Here is an 18,471-nt window from a genome sequence, read left to right on the forward strand (position 1 = left end):
AACTGGAGTCATTTGTGCAATTTCAGTTTTGCCATGCAAATATTTCAACACAAATTTTGTTTTTAAAAAAGCAAGATGTATATCTAGTCTCCACGCTGCATAATGCCAAGTGCAAACTTCAAGAGCTAAAATAAAGAAACTGCTTCTTCTAGTCACCTGCTAACCTCTTATTCAGTTCTGGGCCAAGATTTTCAAAAACAGGAACCTAATTTTAGGCCCTTCCATCCTGATTTAGGCTCCTAAATCAGTAGAGGTGATTCTCAGCATTACCCCACCTAGTATCTCCCACTGACTTCCTTGGCTCTACGCCCAGCATCAGAAACATTTAAAAGAATACTATGCCAAGTAATTTAGGCCTAGAATAAAGGTTTTGCAAAAAAAAAAAAAGTTATAAAATCCAACTTTAATTGAAATGCCATATTTTGGGGGTTCTTTCCATTTTTTTAAGAATGGAACATTAAAACATTGTGTTAGTGCAGGACAACCTGAAAGCAGAACCGACCAGACTAGTTTCCCTACCCAAACTGAATAAACTGCAAAGAGTCATCCTTTTTCGTTAGCTGAACCATATCCCTTCAGAATGTCAAGATTCCCCAATTTATTTTAAACCTATTACAGACTACGCATGAAGTTGCAAAAGTGTAGGTTTGTTTCATTTATGTCTATCCGAGGACAAAGTTTCAGAGCCACTAGCCAGTTTAAACTATTAAAAAACACCTGTCTCTCTAACACAAGAGTTAACTGGGATTTGTTGAATACAGAAAGTCAACAGTAAAATTTAAGCTATAAATTGTTGGGTAGGCTCAGGATAACTACAATTTTTTTCCTGCAGAAAATGGTAATAAATAATATTTTTCATATAAAACTATGTAACTATGGTGCGCTTGACAAAAATACACTAGTGTTACAAAGTTCAAAGATATTTTGGCAGTCAACTTCTAACAGAAGTATTTTTGCCCATTAAAGAGGAAAGAGGGTGTTAAGTCACCTAGTTCACTTGTTAAATAATTGATGAGAAGCACCAACAGAACCACAATCCCCCAATCATGTGGAGACTACAAACCCATTAACATACAGAGAGTACAGTATAATGTATTTAATTCTAAAAGGAATTAAATATGTGAGCAAAAGGGAGTTCCTCAGCGAAACGGCTAAAAGGTTTAATGATACATAATTTAACAGATAGGAATGCGGAGAATTATTTTTCCCTTTTCCGTTTCTGAGTGAGATTTAATATGGATACAATCAAAATCCAGTTTTATTGTAAGTTTCATCTTCAGATAAAATATGTTCATGCAGAGAAGTTAGAAAATAAAAACTTACTGTAACCCCAAAAATTGTTCATTCAGCACAAAGTGAAAGTACTTTCAATACAACAATAAAAAAATCCACTTGCAATTAGCAAAATATAGCTCATTATTTTGTTCCTATATTGAAGGAAAATTTCCCCTTACCTGGATGGCTTTGGGAGCTCATTGCTAGCAATGTCTACTCCTTTGGAAGGAATTCAAAATGGATCCGTTTCCACACAAGTAACAGCAGCCCTGCAGAGCTCCAATGCTTCACCAATACATAGACATACAGAGAAGGGGAATTAAATCATAAACACCATATTAAATCCAGGACAGAATAACATTCTGTGCTGTAAACACAGTAATCCAATAGGATGGCAGAATATCTTCAAATGGTTTTCAGAATGTGAACCTGTAATTATAAGAAAAAAAGACTATATTAGAAAAGTATGTTTCTTACAACTGCAGAAGTTATATAATAACCACCACATTGTTTCTTTGGGACAATTTTTTAAATTAAGGTATCATTTAAAGGTAAACATACATATGTTCCCAAAAAGAGAAACTTCAAAATGCGTAGATGTGGCCTTTACTTAGAAGTTTTGTAATTACTGTACAGGAAAAATGCAATACACATATTTTAAAACAAAAATTTGTTTATTTTTAAATTAATCTGATATTTCAACAGTACTGCAGGAAACCACTTCATTTCCAATAGTTTCCATATTTCAACAGCCACATTCAGCCATATGTATGAGGAGAAACTGCTCTTCATCCATCTGTTCTCATTTGCCTCAACAGAAATCTAAAGAAAGATTTCTAAACGGCGGGTCACCATATTCCCTTATGCCAAGTTATGGGGGAAAATCATCAGGCGTGAAAAATAGGAATAACGCAACAGTTCATGTTTTCTATAAAGGGAAAAGTAAAATTGGCTAAAAAATAATCAGCTGTTTTCAGTCTTATGCTGGGTCATACAGTTGAAGACGACCTATTATCTTATCTGGTATACCCTCTCAAAATGCAACTTTATCCCCTGAAGTATGTGGTCTAGCAAGTACGTCCAGTATAATCTTAAAATGCTCCACAGACGGTGCTTCTATCACACAGCTTGAAAGATTTCCACAGGGAGATCTTGCTGCGAGGAATTTAGTCCTGATATTTAGTCTGAGTTTTGCCTTTTCACATTTTATTTCTATCTATCCTATGTATCTATTTATCCTAGTTATAACCCATTATATCACCCAAAGACATTCTTTTGTATTACACCCTTCAAGCATTTTTAGATAGCTGTCATCAGATAGTGATACCTGTCTAAAGAGCAGGCCTATTTTGTACGAGTACAAGACTCAATACTGATGCAGTTATACTGGTATAAAGGTGCCTTATACTGGTATAGCTTATTCCTCTTCCCACGCAGGAATAAGATGTCCAGATATAAACACAGTTATATAGGTATAACTATCTACATGAAGGAGGTTTTATCATCTTACCTATACCTGTTAAAGTGGTTTAGATTATGTTTAATGAAGGTTTAGGTTGACCTAAGGGTTTGTCTATTTTAATTTTTACTCACACGGCTGACTTAGAATATTCAAAAACCAGTCGGAGAACACTTCTACCTCCCTGGACACTCAATAACAGACTTAAAAGTGGGAATTCTTCAACAAAAAAACTTCAAAAAACAGACTCCAATGAGAAACTGCAGAACTGGAATTAATTTGCAAACTAGAGACCATCAAATTAGGCCTGAATAAAGACTGGGAGTGGATGAGTCGCTACAATAACTAAAAAAAATAAACCACACAAAAACCCTAATTTCCCCATGCTAATTTGCCCCTACTGTTACTCACACCTTCTTGTTAACTATTTGAAATGAGCCATACTGATTACCAATATAAAAATGATTTTTCATCTGGTTGATAATAGCCCACTTTAATTGATTTGTCTCGACCCCCCACTGGGTAAGGCAACTCCTATCTCTTCATGTACTGGATTTTATATAAAATCTTCCTACTGTATTTTCACTCCATGCATCTGATGAATTGGGTTTTAGCCCACGAAAGCTTATGCCCAAATAAATCTGTTAGTCTATAAGGTGCCACAAGTACTCCTTGTTGTTTTTGCTGATACAGACTAACACAGCTACCACTCAAACCTTTTTAAATGATGTTCACTCACTCTTCCAGAGTAATAAAGACATAGAAAAGACTACACCAAAACAGATTTTTGCAGCACACCAGTAGACACTTCCCAGTAATCTCACCCCTCAATTTGCCACTCTGTTTATCATTATTTTATCCAGTTTTCAACACTTTCCTACTCCACCCACCCCATTTGTTAAAGGCACCTCTATAGCAGTCCTCATATGCCAGTCCATGTTTTGCAAGTGTCTCACAAAACATATCAAATGCTTTCTTAGAAGATATTGCATATGCCATGTTCCTTTCACTGACTAATACTGTACACATCAAAATGCAATCAAGTTTTTCCAACCAAGTATCTTTGTAAAGAAGTGCAGCTTGTTTTGTTCACAATTTAATCATCCTCTACATGTTTAGAGAGTCTAAATAGTTATTCTATGTTTACCTAGGAAGAGAAGTTACTTCGATTTCTAAAATACTCCTTTCCTATATTCTAAGTGCATGTACAAGCTGCATACTCAAGTGCTAACAGAATACCCTCTCCCGCCCCCAGTCTGATTTACTGGACCCACAATTGCTAGGATCACACTCCTTTGAGTCAGAACACACCCCCATTCTGCCCCCAATTCCTCTGGTACCTCCCTTGTTTTAACACATCTTTGAAACAGGAAGATATTAGAGGACAAGATGAACACCTGCTTCAGGCTATTTCTAAGAGGATACGTCCAACACAATTCTACAGCAGGTCACACTAACAAACGGCCTTGTTACTTGATAAATTACATCTTTACCTGCCAATCTAGTCTTTGTATCTTTTATTTTGAAGATATTAGCTGAATGGGATCCATTTAACACAAGAAATGCTGGTGACAATTTCCATGATCCTGCTAATTAGAACCTTGAAGTTTAGTGCATTAATTATGGGGAACTGAGTGTAGGAAAAATAAGATTTGACCTTTAAGATATATTCATCAATTCATTCATTTTTTAATCTAGTTAAATTATATTTATTTTTTCTGTGACACGGTCACTTCAGGCTTCCAAATGGAGAAGTCAGTTGATCGAGGTTACGAGCTCTATACAAAGAAAACTATCAATAACTCATGCAGTCATTGACATTGTTAGCTACATGTACCAAAATACAGTCACCTAGTTTCCCACACAATTATAGAACATTACCATCCCAGTCACAATTGTTTTGCATCATTATTGTTACCATCTCCTTATGAACTCTAGTTGTGATCTTGAGATGTTACTTTTTCACCTCAGGTGAAGACCAGCTTTATCTTGTTTTGGGTCCATTATAGTTTTGCTTTCTTCATGAGTGCCCCTACCCAGTTACACATTCTTGTGGAAATTTTCACATTCAACAGAAGTTTTACTGATTAAAAAAACTTCTCTTGGGACACTGTCATGGGATATTCACCCCACACTTACTCTGAAAGGGTCAATGCAGACTGAGATGGGGCTAATTAACCCAATAGGTCACAGCTGAGGGGAATCAGGTGGTCAGGTAAGCCCCTGACTAAGTGAATGGGCCCAGCCGAGAAGGAAAAAGCTGGGTTAGGGCTACAGAGGCAGGAAATTGGGGGCAAAAGGGGGGCTGCTGGGAAAGTCTGCAGTCACTCCCAGGGAGAAGGGAGGTGCATTTGGACTGGGAGAGCCAGGGAGATAGGACAGGGCTTAGGGAAAGACAGTAAGGTGTATCATAAAATCACAGCATATCAGGTTAGAAGGGACCTCAGGAGGTCAGCTAGTCCAACCCCTGCTCAAAGCAGGACCAATCCCCAACTAAATCATCCCAGCCAGGGCTTTGTCAAGCCTGACCTTAAAAACTTCTAAGGAAGGAGATTCCACCACCTCCCTAGGTAACGCATTCTACTGCTTCACCACCCTCCTAGTGAAAAAGTTTTTTCGTAATATCCAACCTAAACCTCCCCCACTGCAACTTGAGACCATTACTCCTTCTGTCATCTGCTACCACTGAGAACAGTCTAGATCCATCCTCTTTCAATCCACCTTTCAGGTAGTTGAAAGCAACTATCAAATCCCCCCTCATTCTTCTCTTCCGCAGACTAAACAATCCCAGTTCCCTCAGCCTCTCCTCATAAGTCATGTGTTCCAGTCCCCGAATCATTTTTGTTGCCCTCCACTGGACGCTTTCCAATTTTTTCACATCCTTCTTGTAGTGTGGGGCCCAAAACTGGACACAGTACTCCAGATGAGGCCTCACCAGTGTTGAATAGAGGGGAACGATCATGTCCCTCGATCTGCTGGCAATGCTCCTACTTCTACATCCCAAAATGCCATTGGCCTTCTTGGCAACAAGAGCACACTGTTGACTCATATCCAGCTTCTCATCCACTGTAACCCCTCGGTCCTTTTCTGCAGAACTGCTGCCGAGCCATTCGGTCTCTAGTCTGTAGCGGTGCACAGGGGATTCTTCCGTCCTAAGTGCAGGACTCTGCATTTGTCCTTGTTGAACCTCATCAGATTTCTTTTGGCCCAGTCCTCTAATTTGTCTAGGTCCCTCTGTATCCTATCCCTACCCTCCAGCATATCTACCACTCCTCCCAGTTTAGTGTCATCTGCAGTGTAGAAGGGAACTGACCTTGACTGCTAGCTAGAGGGTCCCTGAGCCAGAACGCAGAGTAGAGGGCAGACCACTGAGGGAGTGGCACTGCGAGTCAGTAATTAGGCAGACTGCCTGAGTCTGTTTATGGGAAAAGACTTTCCAACCCCCAAAGGGGAAACCATTTGGTAACCTGGCTGAAGGGCCCAGTCATGGAGAGGCAGCAGCAGCTCATGGAGCAAGAGAAGGGCTGCAGACCCAGAGAGAGAGGTAGAGAGAGAGCATGCAACTGTGGGAAAAGGCATTGACCCGGAGAGTTATTCCCCAGAACGGCTCAAGGAAGCGCCATCCTATTGGTGAGTGGAGAACCAGTCACACACAGGCTGTTCATACAACATTACTTTTTTCATTTTTCCCAACCAGATACTACACAGTTGTTTTGGGTGATTTGGATAGCTCAGACAGCCAGTCTGGTATAACTATTTATTGGAAGTGTGATAGTGACCCAAGATCCCAATCAGAATTCCATTGTGCTATACCCGATACAAACATCTATATTTAGCTCCCTTCCCTCCCAGGAGCTAACATGTAGGTTGAGTCTAGACAGTAGTACAAACTACAACCAGAGTGAGCAGGGTGATGGTAGGCACAGGCCATGCTACTTCCAGTAAGCGGTATTCCGGTAGCCATGTTAGTCTCAGGATATTAGAGAGAGAAAGTGGGTGAGGTAGTATCTCTTATTTGACAAACCTCTATTGGTAAGAGAAGCTTTTGAGCTTACATAGAGCTCTTCCTCAGGTCTGGGAAACGTACGCAGAGTGTCACAGCAAAATACAAGGTGGAACAGACTGTTTAGCATAAGTAGTTAATCTGTTCTAACTTGAATTTAGCTGTGTTATTTCCAGATTTGACGAAGTAGTTTATATATATTTTCTCTCTCTCCTCAAGGTTGTATACACACACAATGTAGGGTTTTATTGGAGGGCACTAGAAGTTTAAAGTAAGATTCTTATTAAATGCTAAATTTGTTTTAAAAGGAAACAAACACTCCTTCCCAATGATGTCAGTTTCTTGTTCTGCAACATTGTTATAGCAATAGGAAGCACAGCAAACACTTGTTTCAGTAACAGAGCTGAAGTGTAGATGAGTTCTCCTGTGTCTGTGTAGATTAGGAGGTAGACTGTGCTACAACTCTTCCAGTTTCACCTTTTAGACAGCAGGAACTTGGGGTTGTGCTTTGCCTTAGCTGGGGATGGCAGACCTATCAAGTGGTATTTTGTTCATGAATTACTTCACCCTTTGGTATCATTTGCCTTTTAAAAAGGATCAATTTGCTTTAAGAACCACAGCTTTCTCAAAACACAATATGAAGCCAAAAAGCAAGCCACTAAAGTACAGAAACATTATTTGCCCTAAATTAGAAAGTGTGTTGTTAATAGGGGGTTGTCTATGAGAAGCATCTGTGGGTTAGAAAGCAGGCTCTTATAATAGCACAGCATGCAACACTCTCTCATACAATAGGAAATCCTTTAGGTTGGTATGAACAGTTGGGTGGACCATGGTCATCTACACTGAGGCAGCTCACTGATGGGAAGTCTCGGCACCAAACAGCTCCCCCTATCTAAAGCCTGGTAAATGCATCAAAGATCCAACAGACCGCCTTATAAAAACTAAAATGTTGGAATTTTTCTAACATATTTACAAGGGCAAGGAACAATGGATTTCCTGCCATGAGAACACATATATAGGTAAGGAAGTATTATCTACTCTCATTCATAGTCAATCCATTAGCCTAGAATAGGCAATTTAAGCATTAAAAAGCAGTCCGGATAGTAGAACAATATTCCTTTTTGTCCAAGCACTAAAAACAAATCTTATGCAATGTGCTCTCAAACTCGGGAGGAGAATATCCTCAGCCTTCCCATAGGACTCAATAACAGAATCTACCAATTGTTGCATCTAAAGTCTCTAAACCTTTACTCCTGACAACTTAAGACACGAACAAGACATTTGACTTCTTTAAGAAAACAGTAATGTATGGGTAGGATTTGATAGTTCCACAGACATATAAGCACTTGCCTACATGTTGAGTTAACTCACAGCAAGCCAGGGTGCAAACCTACAACAATCAAGTTTGCCGTGCATAACTCACTGTGCGGACCCTGCTACCGTGCACTAAAAGTTCCCTAGTGCACCATGGCATACTACCATTTCAAAGAGCAATATGTCAAAGTGCACTAGGGAATTTTTAGTGCACTGTAGTAGGGTCCACAGGGTAAGATAGTGCATGGCAAGCTAGAGTGCTGTAAAATCATACTTTGGCTTGCCATGCAATAGTTTGCCTTATAGACGAGCCCTAAGTGATGCAATCTTATTTCCAGAGGATGAGGAGAGAACGATCCTATGAATCATATCCTGATTCCAATAGTAAGGAGAAACACCTTTGAAAAGAAACTCTAGAGTTGTCCATAGTGCCAATTTGTCAGGATGGAATTTTAAGAAGGTTTTTTGATTGATTTAGAGTATTCAGATCTCTGATTGGTCTGAAAAAAAAGTGACTGCCACAAGAAAGGCTTCTGTAGTCAAAAAGTAAGTTGTAGTATCCAAAGATTCTAAGGCAGTAGTATCTGATCTTTTCAACCACTGTGTGCCACAAAGAGCAGAAAGCAATCCACAAGTGGATACCTCCAACATGGGGAGCCCCTGAAGTGCACAGAGATGATCTACTCTGCCTCCCTAGCCCCTGGTTCAGGAGGTGTACCAAAGGCAGGGAGAGAGACTGGCACGAGTTCACTGCACTCAGACTATCACCAGCTGACCTATGGTCCCTAAGGGAAAAAGGAAGTAAGTGCTTGTTTCCAGGAGCATTATGATAGGACCATTATCAGATGTTCTCCAATAACTAAATTTCATTTCAGAAGCCTAGTATTTTTCCTCATCACTGTTCTCCTTCTATAACTAGATTTTCAGCACACTTTTTACAGTTCTAGAGTATTTTTTTCCCCCCACACTTTCCCCAGACCACTTTTCTCCCTGGTCAGCCAACTAGCCAACAATGGGTATAGGTTCATATATTGACAGGAGAAGGCTGTACGCAGTAAGACAGTTTTCCAGATATGCTTATACACATTTTGTGGCCAGGAAAGCAGACAAAGTTTTCTATACTGAACTGAGTTAATTAGTATCCAAGAATCCTATGCTGTTTTAACATGTGAGTATGTTTTGACAATCTGCGTATCTCTTCCTTCCCTCTACCCACACTACAGCTGTGTCACTGCATTAGTTATAGCTACACATTTGAACTAACCAGTAGTTAAGATTATGACAGCACTTCTCTTTACAAACCTCTATTTTTTTTAAAGAGAGAGTTTAAATAGCTACAGACAAAAAAACTTAATTTATGGGTAAAGCGCCAAGACAGACTTAAAACAAAGAAAACTGGGTTGCTTCAGGATGCCCATATAGCAGTAGTGGCCTCATTTCAGATTGGGACCTTGTCTGATGTCCACGCCTTTGACGCTAAAAGATGGGATGATTACAACATGCTCTACGCTCAGGGTTAAACAAAATATCATTTTACAAACTTCAATTAGTACAGAACGCAGCCATCTGACTATTCAGTGTAGCATGCATGGTGCATATTACAACTGTCTGCTACAGACTGCAACGATTTCAAATTTACTTCTGTGCCCAACGTAAGGCCTTAAACCATACAAGAGTTAAAGACAACTTGTGTCACAGCCTTGTATAACCACCAAGCTTTGTGGAAGACAGTTGCTAAAGAAGGAAGAAAGACTAGACAGCTCCAGCAACTGATAACAGGATATGGAACCTTTCACTGCTAGGCCACTTTTGGCTAAGTTATTGCCATCTGACACTGTACAGTGGCCTTTGTGAAAAGGCATAACACTTTTACTCAAGTGGTCCCCAAACTGTGGGGTGTGCACCTGTCGGGAGGAACACTGTTGGGTGCGCGGAGAGGCTCGGACCAGTCCCCACAGCAGGCGGAGAGGGAGCCCCTCCCCCGCCCATAGCCACAGTGCCAGCCCCACTCTGCCCTCATTCCCTTTCTGCCCCCAGGCCAGCTCCGCCTCCATCCCCAGTTCCACCTTCAGTCCATCCTCCTCTGCTGAGGAAGCCTTGGCTGTGCAGTAATGGGGGGGGGGGATGGGGGGGGGTGTGCCACAAACAGATTCCATTACTGGTAAGGAGGGGTGGGAAAGTAAAAGTTTGGGCACCACTGTTTTACTCCAATTCTAAATACAGAGGTGTCCCCATGACAGAAGTCATCATAAGCAACAGATTTTCTCAATTTTTAGTAAAGGTGCAAAGGATTAAGGGCTTGATCCAAAGCCCACAGAAGCCAATGGTTGTTTTGATTTCTCTAGTCCTTGGAAAAGGCCCTAAGCAAACAAGAAAAAACTTCATTCCCAGAGGCAATCCCTCTGGAACAGTTGAGGTAAAAGTTTTAATCCTACACAACCCTTTCCATACACAATGCTTTCCTACACAAACACATTTCACATGGTCAGTCATACTCTGCCTCAGACTATAACATGGGGGGAAAAAAATTGAGTCCTTGTGGCACCTTAGAGACTAACAAATTTATTTAGGACTCCTCGTTTTTTTTTGCTGATACAGACTAACACGGCTACCACTGAAGACTAACATGGTAGCTTCTTAGCTTGTGGGGGGAGGAATAGCTCAGTGGTTTGAGCATTGGCCTGCTAAACCCAGGGTTGTGAGTTCAATCCTTGAGGGGGCCATTTAGCGATCTGGGGCAAAAATTGAGGATTAGTCCTGCTTTGAGCAGGGGGTTGGACAAGATGATCTCCTGAGGTCCCTTCCAACCCTGATATTCTATGATTGTATCTTCTGTATTGAAATTATTCAAATTAGACTTTTCTCCTTTGTAATTAGAATCTTCAGCGTTACATTGCAGCACCCACTAACAGCAATTACAGATGTACTAGTCAGATAAGACAAAGGAAATAATCTATCATATAACTTAAATATCTACATAAAGAATGCAGCAGAGCAATAGCAATTGGAGAGTTTTCAAAATATCAGTACGGTACAGCTGGATCTATTAAATAATTTTAGTGTGATAGTGAAAGACCAGTAATATCAAAGCAGATACTATTTGCAACAGCATAATACAATATGACATGTTCTGTGTCATGACAAATGTTATCAGTAACATCTTAAGACTTGTTTGAGGACACAATGGTTAAGATATCACACCATATGAATACTATCTTCTCTAACAAGGCAATTTCTACACTTTACTAACTAATGCCAATCATTATAGAACTATCCTCATGTCAGACTAGAGAAGGGCAAACGTGCTATTTTCTCACCATCCTTAAACCTTTGTTTCAGAACATATGCTGTGAAGAGTTTTGCTCCTATTTGCCCACTCACAATGACGTTAACTTTGAATTTTTCCCCTGAAACCTTTTATACAATATCAAAGGTGTCTCAACTGTTAAAACTGTAGGTGTCTGTCAACCTTAACAAGACTGTGTGCACCTTAAGGATAAAAACATCTACTTTATATTTATTTACTGTATATTACTGCAATTGCCCCAGAGATAATTATAACTGAAAAAAAAAACATATCCAGTAGGTGCTTTTGCTGTAGTTTGTGTATCACGAAATAATGTGCTTAGTCAAATAAAACCAGAATACGAATACCAATATTATACATGCACTGAAGCCACCATCTGAAGTTTGACTGAAGAAACCTAAACAATTGCACTAAGTGCCAAGAGCAATTAAAGATTACGAACTAATAGTTTGCTAAGTTAGGATTATGATTCAGACCTATATTATTCCTGACACGTGACCTTGTAATCACAAACAGTACATACTGAATTATTTCAAATAAATCCCAACATCTCTTATGAAAAAAATCAAGCACCAGTAAGTAATCTTACAGCTCCTCTTCCTGTAACATCCTGAAATAGAATACAAAGGGCCTAGTGGCTGTGGCAGCACTACCCTTAAAATACAAGGGGTGGGCTTACCAAGAATAGCTTTGAAAGCTAACCAAAGTCAGCCGCTTCAGAGAAACGGACACCCATCTGGTGTTAGATAATCGAAGTAGAAGAGAAGGCCACAAGTTCCAGTCAGTGGGCACACAGCAAGGTGAAGACTTGCTCACCTGTTTGCAAGTTAGATTAGCACATGCCTTTAAACCAAGTGACTATACCGGCTTTGAAAACTGAAGACCCTTTCTCTGAGCCTTAGAAGCAGTCTTATACCTTCTGAAGGGCAGAATGTGTTGCACGTAAAGTTTAGTGGCTCTTTTACACGTACTTAACAGTGGCGGTAAACAGTAGACAGATCTTAGTTCTACAAGCACAGAATCCAGGGGGGAATCCTCAATGGTAAAGCCCTATAACAAACACCAAAAAGAGGACCACGAGAGGTCAAAAACCCAAAATGAGGGAACGTTCACTTTCCTAGTAACAGCAACAGGTGTGGCCATAGAATCAGTACGGACCACAATGTTAGAAGTCTCAAACATGTACAGGCCACAGGTAAGGGCTTTGGAAAAGCGTCTGAAAAATCACCCGTCATTCCTACAATACATAACCCAAGATTCTAAAGGCCACGTTGCTGCATTTAAGGTCTCTCTCAGAAATACCCACCTTGGACTCAGACTACAGGTTCATCACCTTCAAACTGAGGGTGGCCAGCAGCCTGGAAATTTGAGAAGTCAGGTATTCCATATATGTGACTCATTGACAAACTCCAGTTTAGGAAAATTTACACACTCTACCTGCAATGCTCTTTCTACGGGACCAAAGAATTCTCCTACAAGCAAGACCCAGGCAGGGGGACTGAAGAAGTAGGGAGCTTAAAAGTTTGATTAAATTCAGAACCAAGAAGAGCAGGAACAAGCAGTCTCTCAGAAGAAACTATGTGGGAGGAGCAAGCATGCAAGTCTGACTGGGCAGCCTGCTTTCCTGCTACTGCAGCCTCAGAGCTACTGAAAGGGCACCAGAAGTTAAGGAGCCTTGATAGGTCTCCATGGAATCCACAGTGCTGTCAGAAGTGAGAAACTACCAGTATAGTGTGCTGTGCAGGCAAGTCAGAGGGCACAGTTCTCTCTGCTGTGTGGCGTGAAAAATGAGGCAATCAAAACAGGGAAAACTCAAATCTGAGGATAAAGTAATAGACATCTCTATTGAACCAAAAAAAAAAAAGGAGGGGGGGGGGGAGGGTTGTACTCCCAGTTTGACAAGAGGAGAGTGGTTGGCAAAGACTCCCTTACAACTTGGGGAAAAAGAACGGACATAGGCCTGAAGAGCTGAAGGTAGCAAGCCCTGCAAGATGACTGCTGAGCAGCAACGGTACTACTTACAGATTAGTCTCAAAGCAGAGAGAGGGGACACTACAGCAAAACTCCTGCAAGCACAGAGGAACAGACAGGAGGAGGAGACCTGTGCTCAGTCCACTCTACGGGGAAGCTGCAAGGGCTGTGTTGCAGGGAAGAAAAATAGGATCCTCAAGAGTCAGTCAGTTAAGACTAGGCAACAAAAGTGCGTGCTGTGCTGAAAGTTAACTGCATCTGCTGAGGAGATAGGTCTCTATTTGACAAGACTGTCAGCTGGGGTGAAAACTAAGCATTTGAGGGAAAGGTAGCATCGTAACCAACTCCACTGAATTCTCTCTTAATTTGAGCATCTTATGTCCTGTTACTCCTGGTTATATATTCCAAAAAGTTTGGATATCCTTTTATTTTTCTAAAAGTTTGGTTTGCAATGCTCTCAGTGCTAGAAAAAAAAAGTTGATTGGTGGGTAAGAATGATGGAATATTCCAATAGGATAAAAACTATTACGACAATTCCATCAAGAGTATTAGCATCAAACCTCAAAAGTGTAAGTATTACATAGTGTATGAGTGCCTGAACCACTTAGTTTGAGCATCAATAACCCAAACAGGTTACATTCAAGTCACTGAAGCTTCAGTATTCACACAGTGGATGATTATTCAGCACTGCACACGCACTTATACCATGGTACTAAGTGTTGCAGCCCCAGTTCTCAGCTGCACTGGGGTGACTTCAATCTACTCTGCCATACTCAGAGCTCTAAAGCACACTAAGTCAGCTACAGAAGCATTTTCCCTACACCTCTCCCAGCACAGGAGAGGCAACTGGAGAAGCTTGATGTAGCTGAACCATACTAGCACCACAACAATTATCAGCTGCAAAACAGACCTTGGAAGACAGCATAATTTGGTGCACCCCATAGGCCCGGTTCAGAACCCAGAAGGCCCATGCTCACAGGAGCATAAAAGGGTTTTTTGCACATGTGCACATACCCTCCAACCTGCATAAAGAATTACTCAGCTGCTCATGCCCATAGCATGGAGAATATTCACTAGGTACTATGTCGAGGCACATTTCATATGCTTTCCAGAAATGAGTCACATTAGAACTCAAGTCTCCAAGCAGCTTTTTACTTTCAACTACTGTACTGTGCTACCTAGGCACCAATTAATGATTATACTCTAGACTGAATTAATGGAAATGGATATTCCTTGATGCTTTCCCAAAACTAGCTATGTTTTTTACACAACCGTTATTCATACTGCAGCCTACAAGTGGAAAAAAAGCCACACAGAGAGAAGATATTACTTGTGTGCACCAAGAACACAGCAGCTACCTTTCCTATTTATACACTTCAGCTTTTACAGCACACCTCTGAACTTTTTGTTCTTTATGTTGAACTGTTCAAACATTATTGGTCACTAGCTGTTCCTGGCCCACCTGGTCCACTGACATAAAAACAAAGTCTCTGAGTACACTATATGTGTGTCATCAATCATTGCTACCTACCTCAGCAACTTCAACACAGGGTACTGATTTCTAGGAACACACTACTACTTTAGGTTAGCACTCTCCCAAGAAGTTTTTTAAAATGCACAATCCATTTCTTTTGTATCTATAATACTGAACGCAAGTTATTCCCTATGCTAAAAATCTGCATGTAACTACAGCAGAACAGAGTTAGACACACCTTATGAATGGAGGTTGCTTGTAACTGAAAAGTTCTGTAACTCTGAACAAGACATTACGGACTCCAGCCTTGGTGAGGAGGGGGAGGGTTGGCGGCTGCAGCCGTAGGGTGAGGGGGATTAGGGCTCCGGGTGAGGGTGGGGGTGAAATCTGAACTTCTGACCCTCAGGGTGCCAGAGCTTCGGCAGGGGGCTAGGACTTTGGCCCTGTAGGGCCACTGGGGTTCTGGGTGTCAGCCCTATGGCTCTGCTCTCAGTTTCAGCCTTGTGGTGTTGCTGGGCTCGGGTCTTCGGCCCCGCAGCTCCGTTCCTGGTTTCTGCCCCACAGCTGGCACCGGGGCTCCCCACAGCTCTGCTCCCGGTTTCAGCCAGGGGAGGGGGTTATGCCGGGGCTGAAACCAGCACTCTCCTTGTAGAGAAAGCCCTGGCGCCCCCCAGGGGGGCTAAAGCCAGGAACAGAGCTATGGGGCTAAAACTCCGAGTCCCAGCACCCCCTGTGGGGCTGAAGCTGGGAACAAAGCCAGGAGCCCCAGCGCTCCCCCCAGGCTAAAGGCCTGCATCCCAATGCTCCAGTGGGTCAGAAACCCCAAGCCATACACACCCAACCCCAGAGCCCCGACCCACCCCCATCCTGCAGCTGCAACCCCAACTTCCCCCACTTGGCTGAAACCCTTAGCCCCAGGCAAATTCCTGAGACAATACACTAATTGTGTGTTGTCTCCCTGCTACCTGATTGCTTACTTCCTGTTCCACATGGTGTCTGGTTGACCGGTAAGTCCCTAGCTCTGGTGTTGATATCTTTGAGGTTCTACTGTACATATAATCCTGGTGTCCGGGAGAATCTAGTTTTCTTTTTAAGGTCACTATGTTGCACTGCTGGCTTCAGGCAGCACAGGAACATCAATATGCATATTGCCAAGCACTCCATGCATATAACAATTTTCGTTGCACATTTATTCCAACCCACGTACTTTTGTGTGGTGAAAGTAAATAAAGGAAGTGTTATTTACTCCTACTCATACCACAAGAACTAGGGGGCATCAAATTAAATAAACAAACAGCAGGTTTAAAACAAACAAAAGGAAGTATTTCGTCTCACAATGTACAGTCAACCTGTGGAACTCTTTGCCAGAGGATGTTGTGAAGGCCAAGACTATAACAGGGTTCAAAAAAGAACTAGATAAAATTCCTGGAGGATAGGATAATGGCTATTAGGCAGGATGAGCAGGGATGATTACCTGTTCTTTCCCTCTGGGGCACCTGGCATTGGCTACTGTTGGAAGACAGGATACTGGGCTAGATGGACTTTTGGTCTGATCCAGTATGGCTGTTCTTATGTTCTTTTACATGTTTGGCCTCTGTCATTCACCTTGAGAGAGAGAGAGAGAGAGACTATGGGGCTCAAAAGCAGCTGCATTTGCTTTATGGAATCATTTAGAAGTGGCCCATTTTAAATGCCTATTTCAACCACCTGCTGGTGGTCAAATAGTGCTGAGAAGTGACATCTGTCACACAGGCACCATGGGAGCACATTTTCTGAGGTTTTAGACTACAATTTAGGCAATTATTATTCCTAAAAGTGACAGACTAGCAGCAGTGGCTAAAACCAGGCAACATTTGTTAGGTATAGTGCAAGATTTCCCCCTCAACTCAGACAAGGCTCCTCCTACCTGAGGAGAAATACCCTCCAACACATTGCCCTCTCTTCTCCTTTCCCATAAAAGGCGGGATGATTCCTGTAAATCCCTGTGTGCACTGAGCTAGGGGACAGAGAATCCACCCGATACATCATTTTTTATATTTGGGAAGCAGACAGCATTCACTGATTCCATGTGTTTAGTGCTGGGGCAACAATAACTAGGGGGTCAAAGTTCAGCCATGGTCTTCATGACCAAGCAGCAAAGGACACAACCAGCAGAAGACCAGGCAGAAAAGGGCATGATCTGGAGCATCTACGTATGTTAGGGTTAGTTCCTGGTTAACAGGCTTTGGGTAAGTTATTCAAGTCCTGACTAAGCAATTTAACCTTTCATGGAAGGTTTCTAAACTTTCAAGACACCATTTCAATTGAAGTACAAGCACTCACTGCTTTTCCACATCCTAGACTCCTCCTCAAACAGCGCTGGGGAAAAACTTTTACCAATGCAGCTCCACCAGCAGTAGCAGCTATTGGGCAGGCAAAAAAAAAAAACAAAAAAAAAAAACACACAAAAACAAAAAAACAAACAGTAGTGGAAACAAGCTGACAGCATTTTAATGGTCTTAGCAGGTCTGGACAACAGTGGCTAAACCACCAGCACTAGCTTGTATCTTGTCTGCAGCTAGAACTCCCACCATGAGCAGAGCTGTACCAGTGGTCGCTATAGTGGATAATACTGAAAGTCTTGGGTAGACAAAAAAGACTAGTAAATACAACATGGGAAAGGTTTAAATTATGCCTAATGGCAAAATATTAACGGTTCCTCTGTCTCTTAACGGGAGAGATTTGGGCTTGAAAAACAGTTTCTAAAGAGAAAAAAAAGTTTCCAGGAATTTGGATCCTCATATTTATTTGTGAAAGGGGGGGCGGGGACATTAATGCATGCTTAAGCCTAATAAAGGCCTTTGTATGTGCATGACATCCTTCATTCAGCATTTTAACTAGAGGAATCAATTACTAACATTAGGTATCCTAATTTCCATTGATTCCAGGAAGTCTTCTTTCATTTCTTCATTCTTTAAGTGGAATTCCCAAGAATCCCCAAGAAGGTATCTAGGTCAATAGAAGAATTCTTCCATCAACCTAGAGCTGGTCTACACCAAGGGTTAGGTTGGTGGTATAACTGCATCTCTCAAAGGGCTGGATTTTTCACACCCTTGAAAGACGTAGCTATATAATAAATTCCTAGTGTAGACCAGACCAAAGGTAGCTCGGCATCAGGCCTCAAGCTTAGCAACACCATAGATTTCACCAAGCAACAAATCAGGAGGCACTGCAAATACATTTTACAATATCTGGGAAGAATTAGAAAACACCTACACTTACATTAGCCAGTTTGTTTTTTTATCTCCTTACAAGTAGAGCGCCGAGCACTACATAGACTACAGTCTCCCACAAAAAAATTCTGAGGCAGTAGAAGGGCCCTTTAAGAAGACCCCAGCATGAACTTTCCCTGAAAATGAGTGTCTCGGCAGCAGTACTGGCTGCCTGCAACATCAAGGTCTGGGACTAGCCGTGCCTCAACTTCTTGGAGGAGCCTGGACTTTGGGACACAGCCTTAAGAACCTCCCATTCTTCCAGCAGCCAAGAGCAGACCCATGACAGCCCCAGATATCCTCTTGTCAACAGTTCTGGACTCCAAGTTGTTCCATGGATTGGAAAATTGACTTGGGTGTGGGAAAGGCTTTTGACACCTTCAGAGCACTTTACCAGTGTAACAACAAAGCATATGC

The 18,471-nt window shown here is 41.7% G+C and overlaps 1 protein-coding gene across 1 annotated transcript in view; it reads right to left on the bottom strand.

The window, feature by feature from the left end:
• The window catches only part of HDAC4 (histone deacetylase 4), a 406,948-nt gene extending 405,244 nt beyond the window's left edge, over window positions 1-1,704 (bottom strand). The window contains exon 1 of the mRNA XM_074968253.1: window positions 1,455-1,704. Coding sequence (XP_074824354.1) covers window positions 1,455-1,476 — 22 coding nt within the window. The 5' untranslated portion in view covers window positions 1,477-1,704. The remainder of the gene's footprint in view (window positions 1-1,454) is intronic.
• Between the last annotated feature and the right edge of the window lie 16,767 nt (window positions 1,705-18,471).

The sequence above is a fragment of the Natator depressus genome, chromosome 11 (assembly GCF_965152275.1).
Source record: "Natator depressus isolate rNatDep1 chromosome 11, rNatDep2.hap1, whole genome shotgun sequence".
In the NCBI taxonomy this organism is placed as follows: domain Eukaryota; kingdom Metazoa; phylum Chordata; order Testudines; family Cheloniidae; genus Natator; species Natator depressus.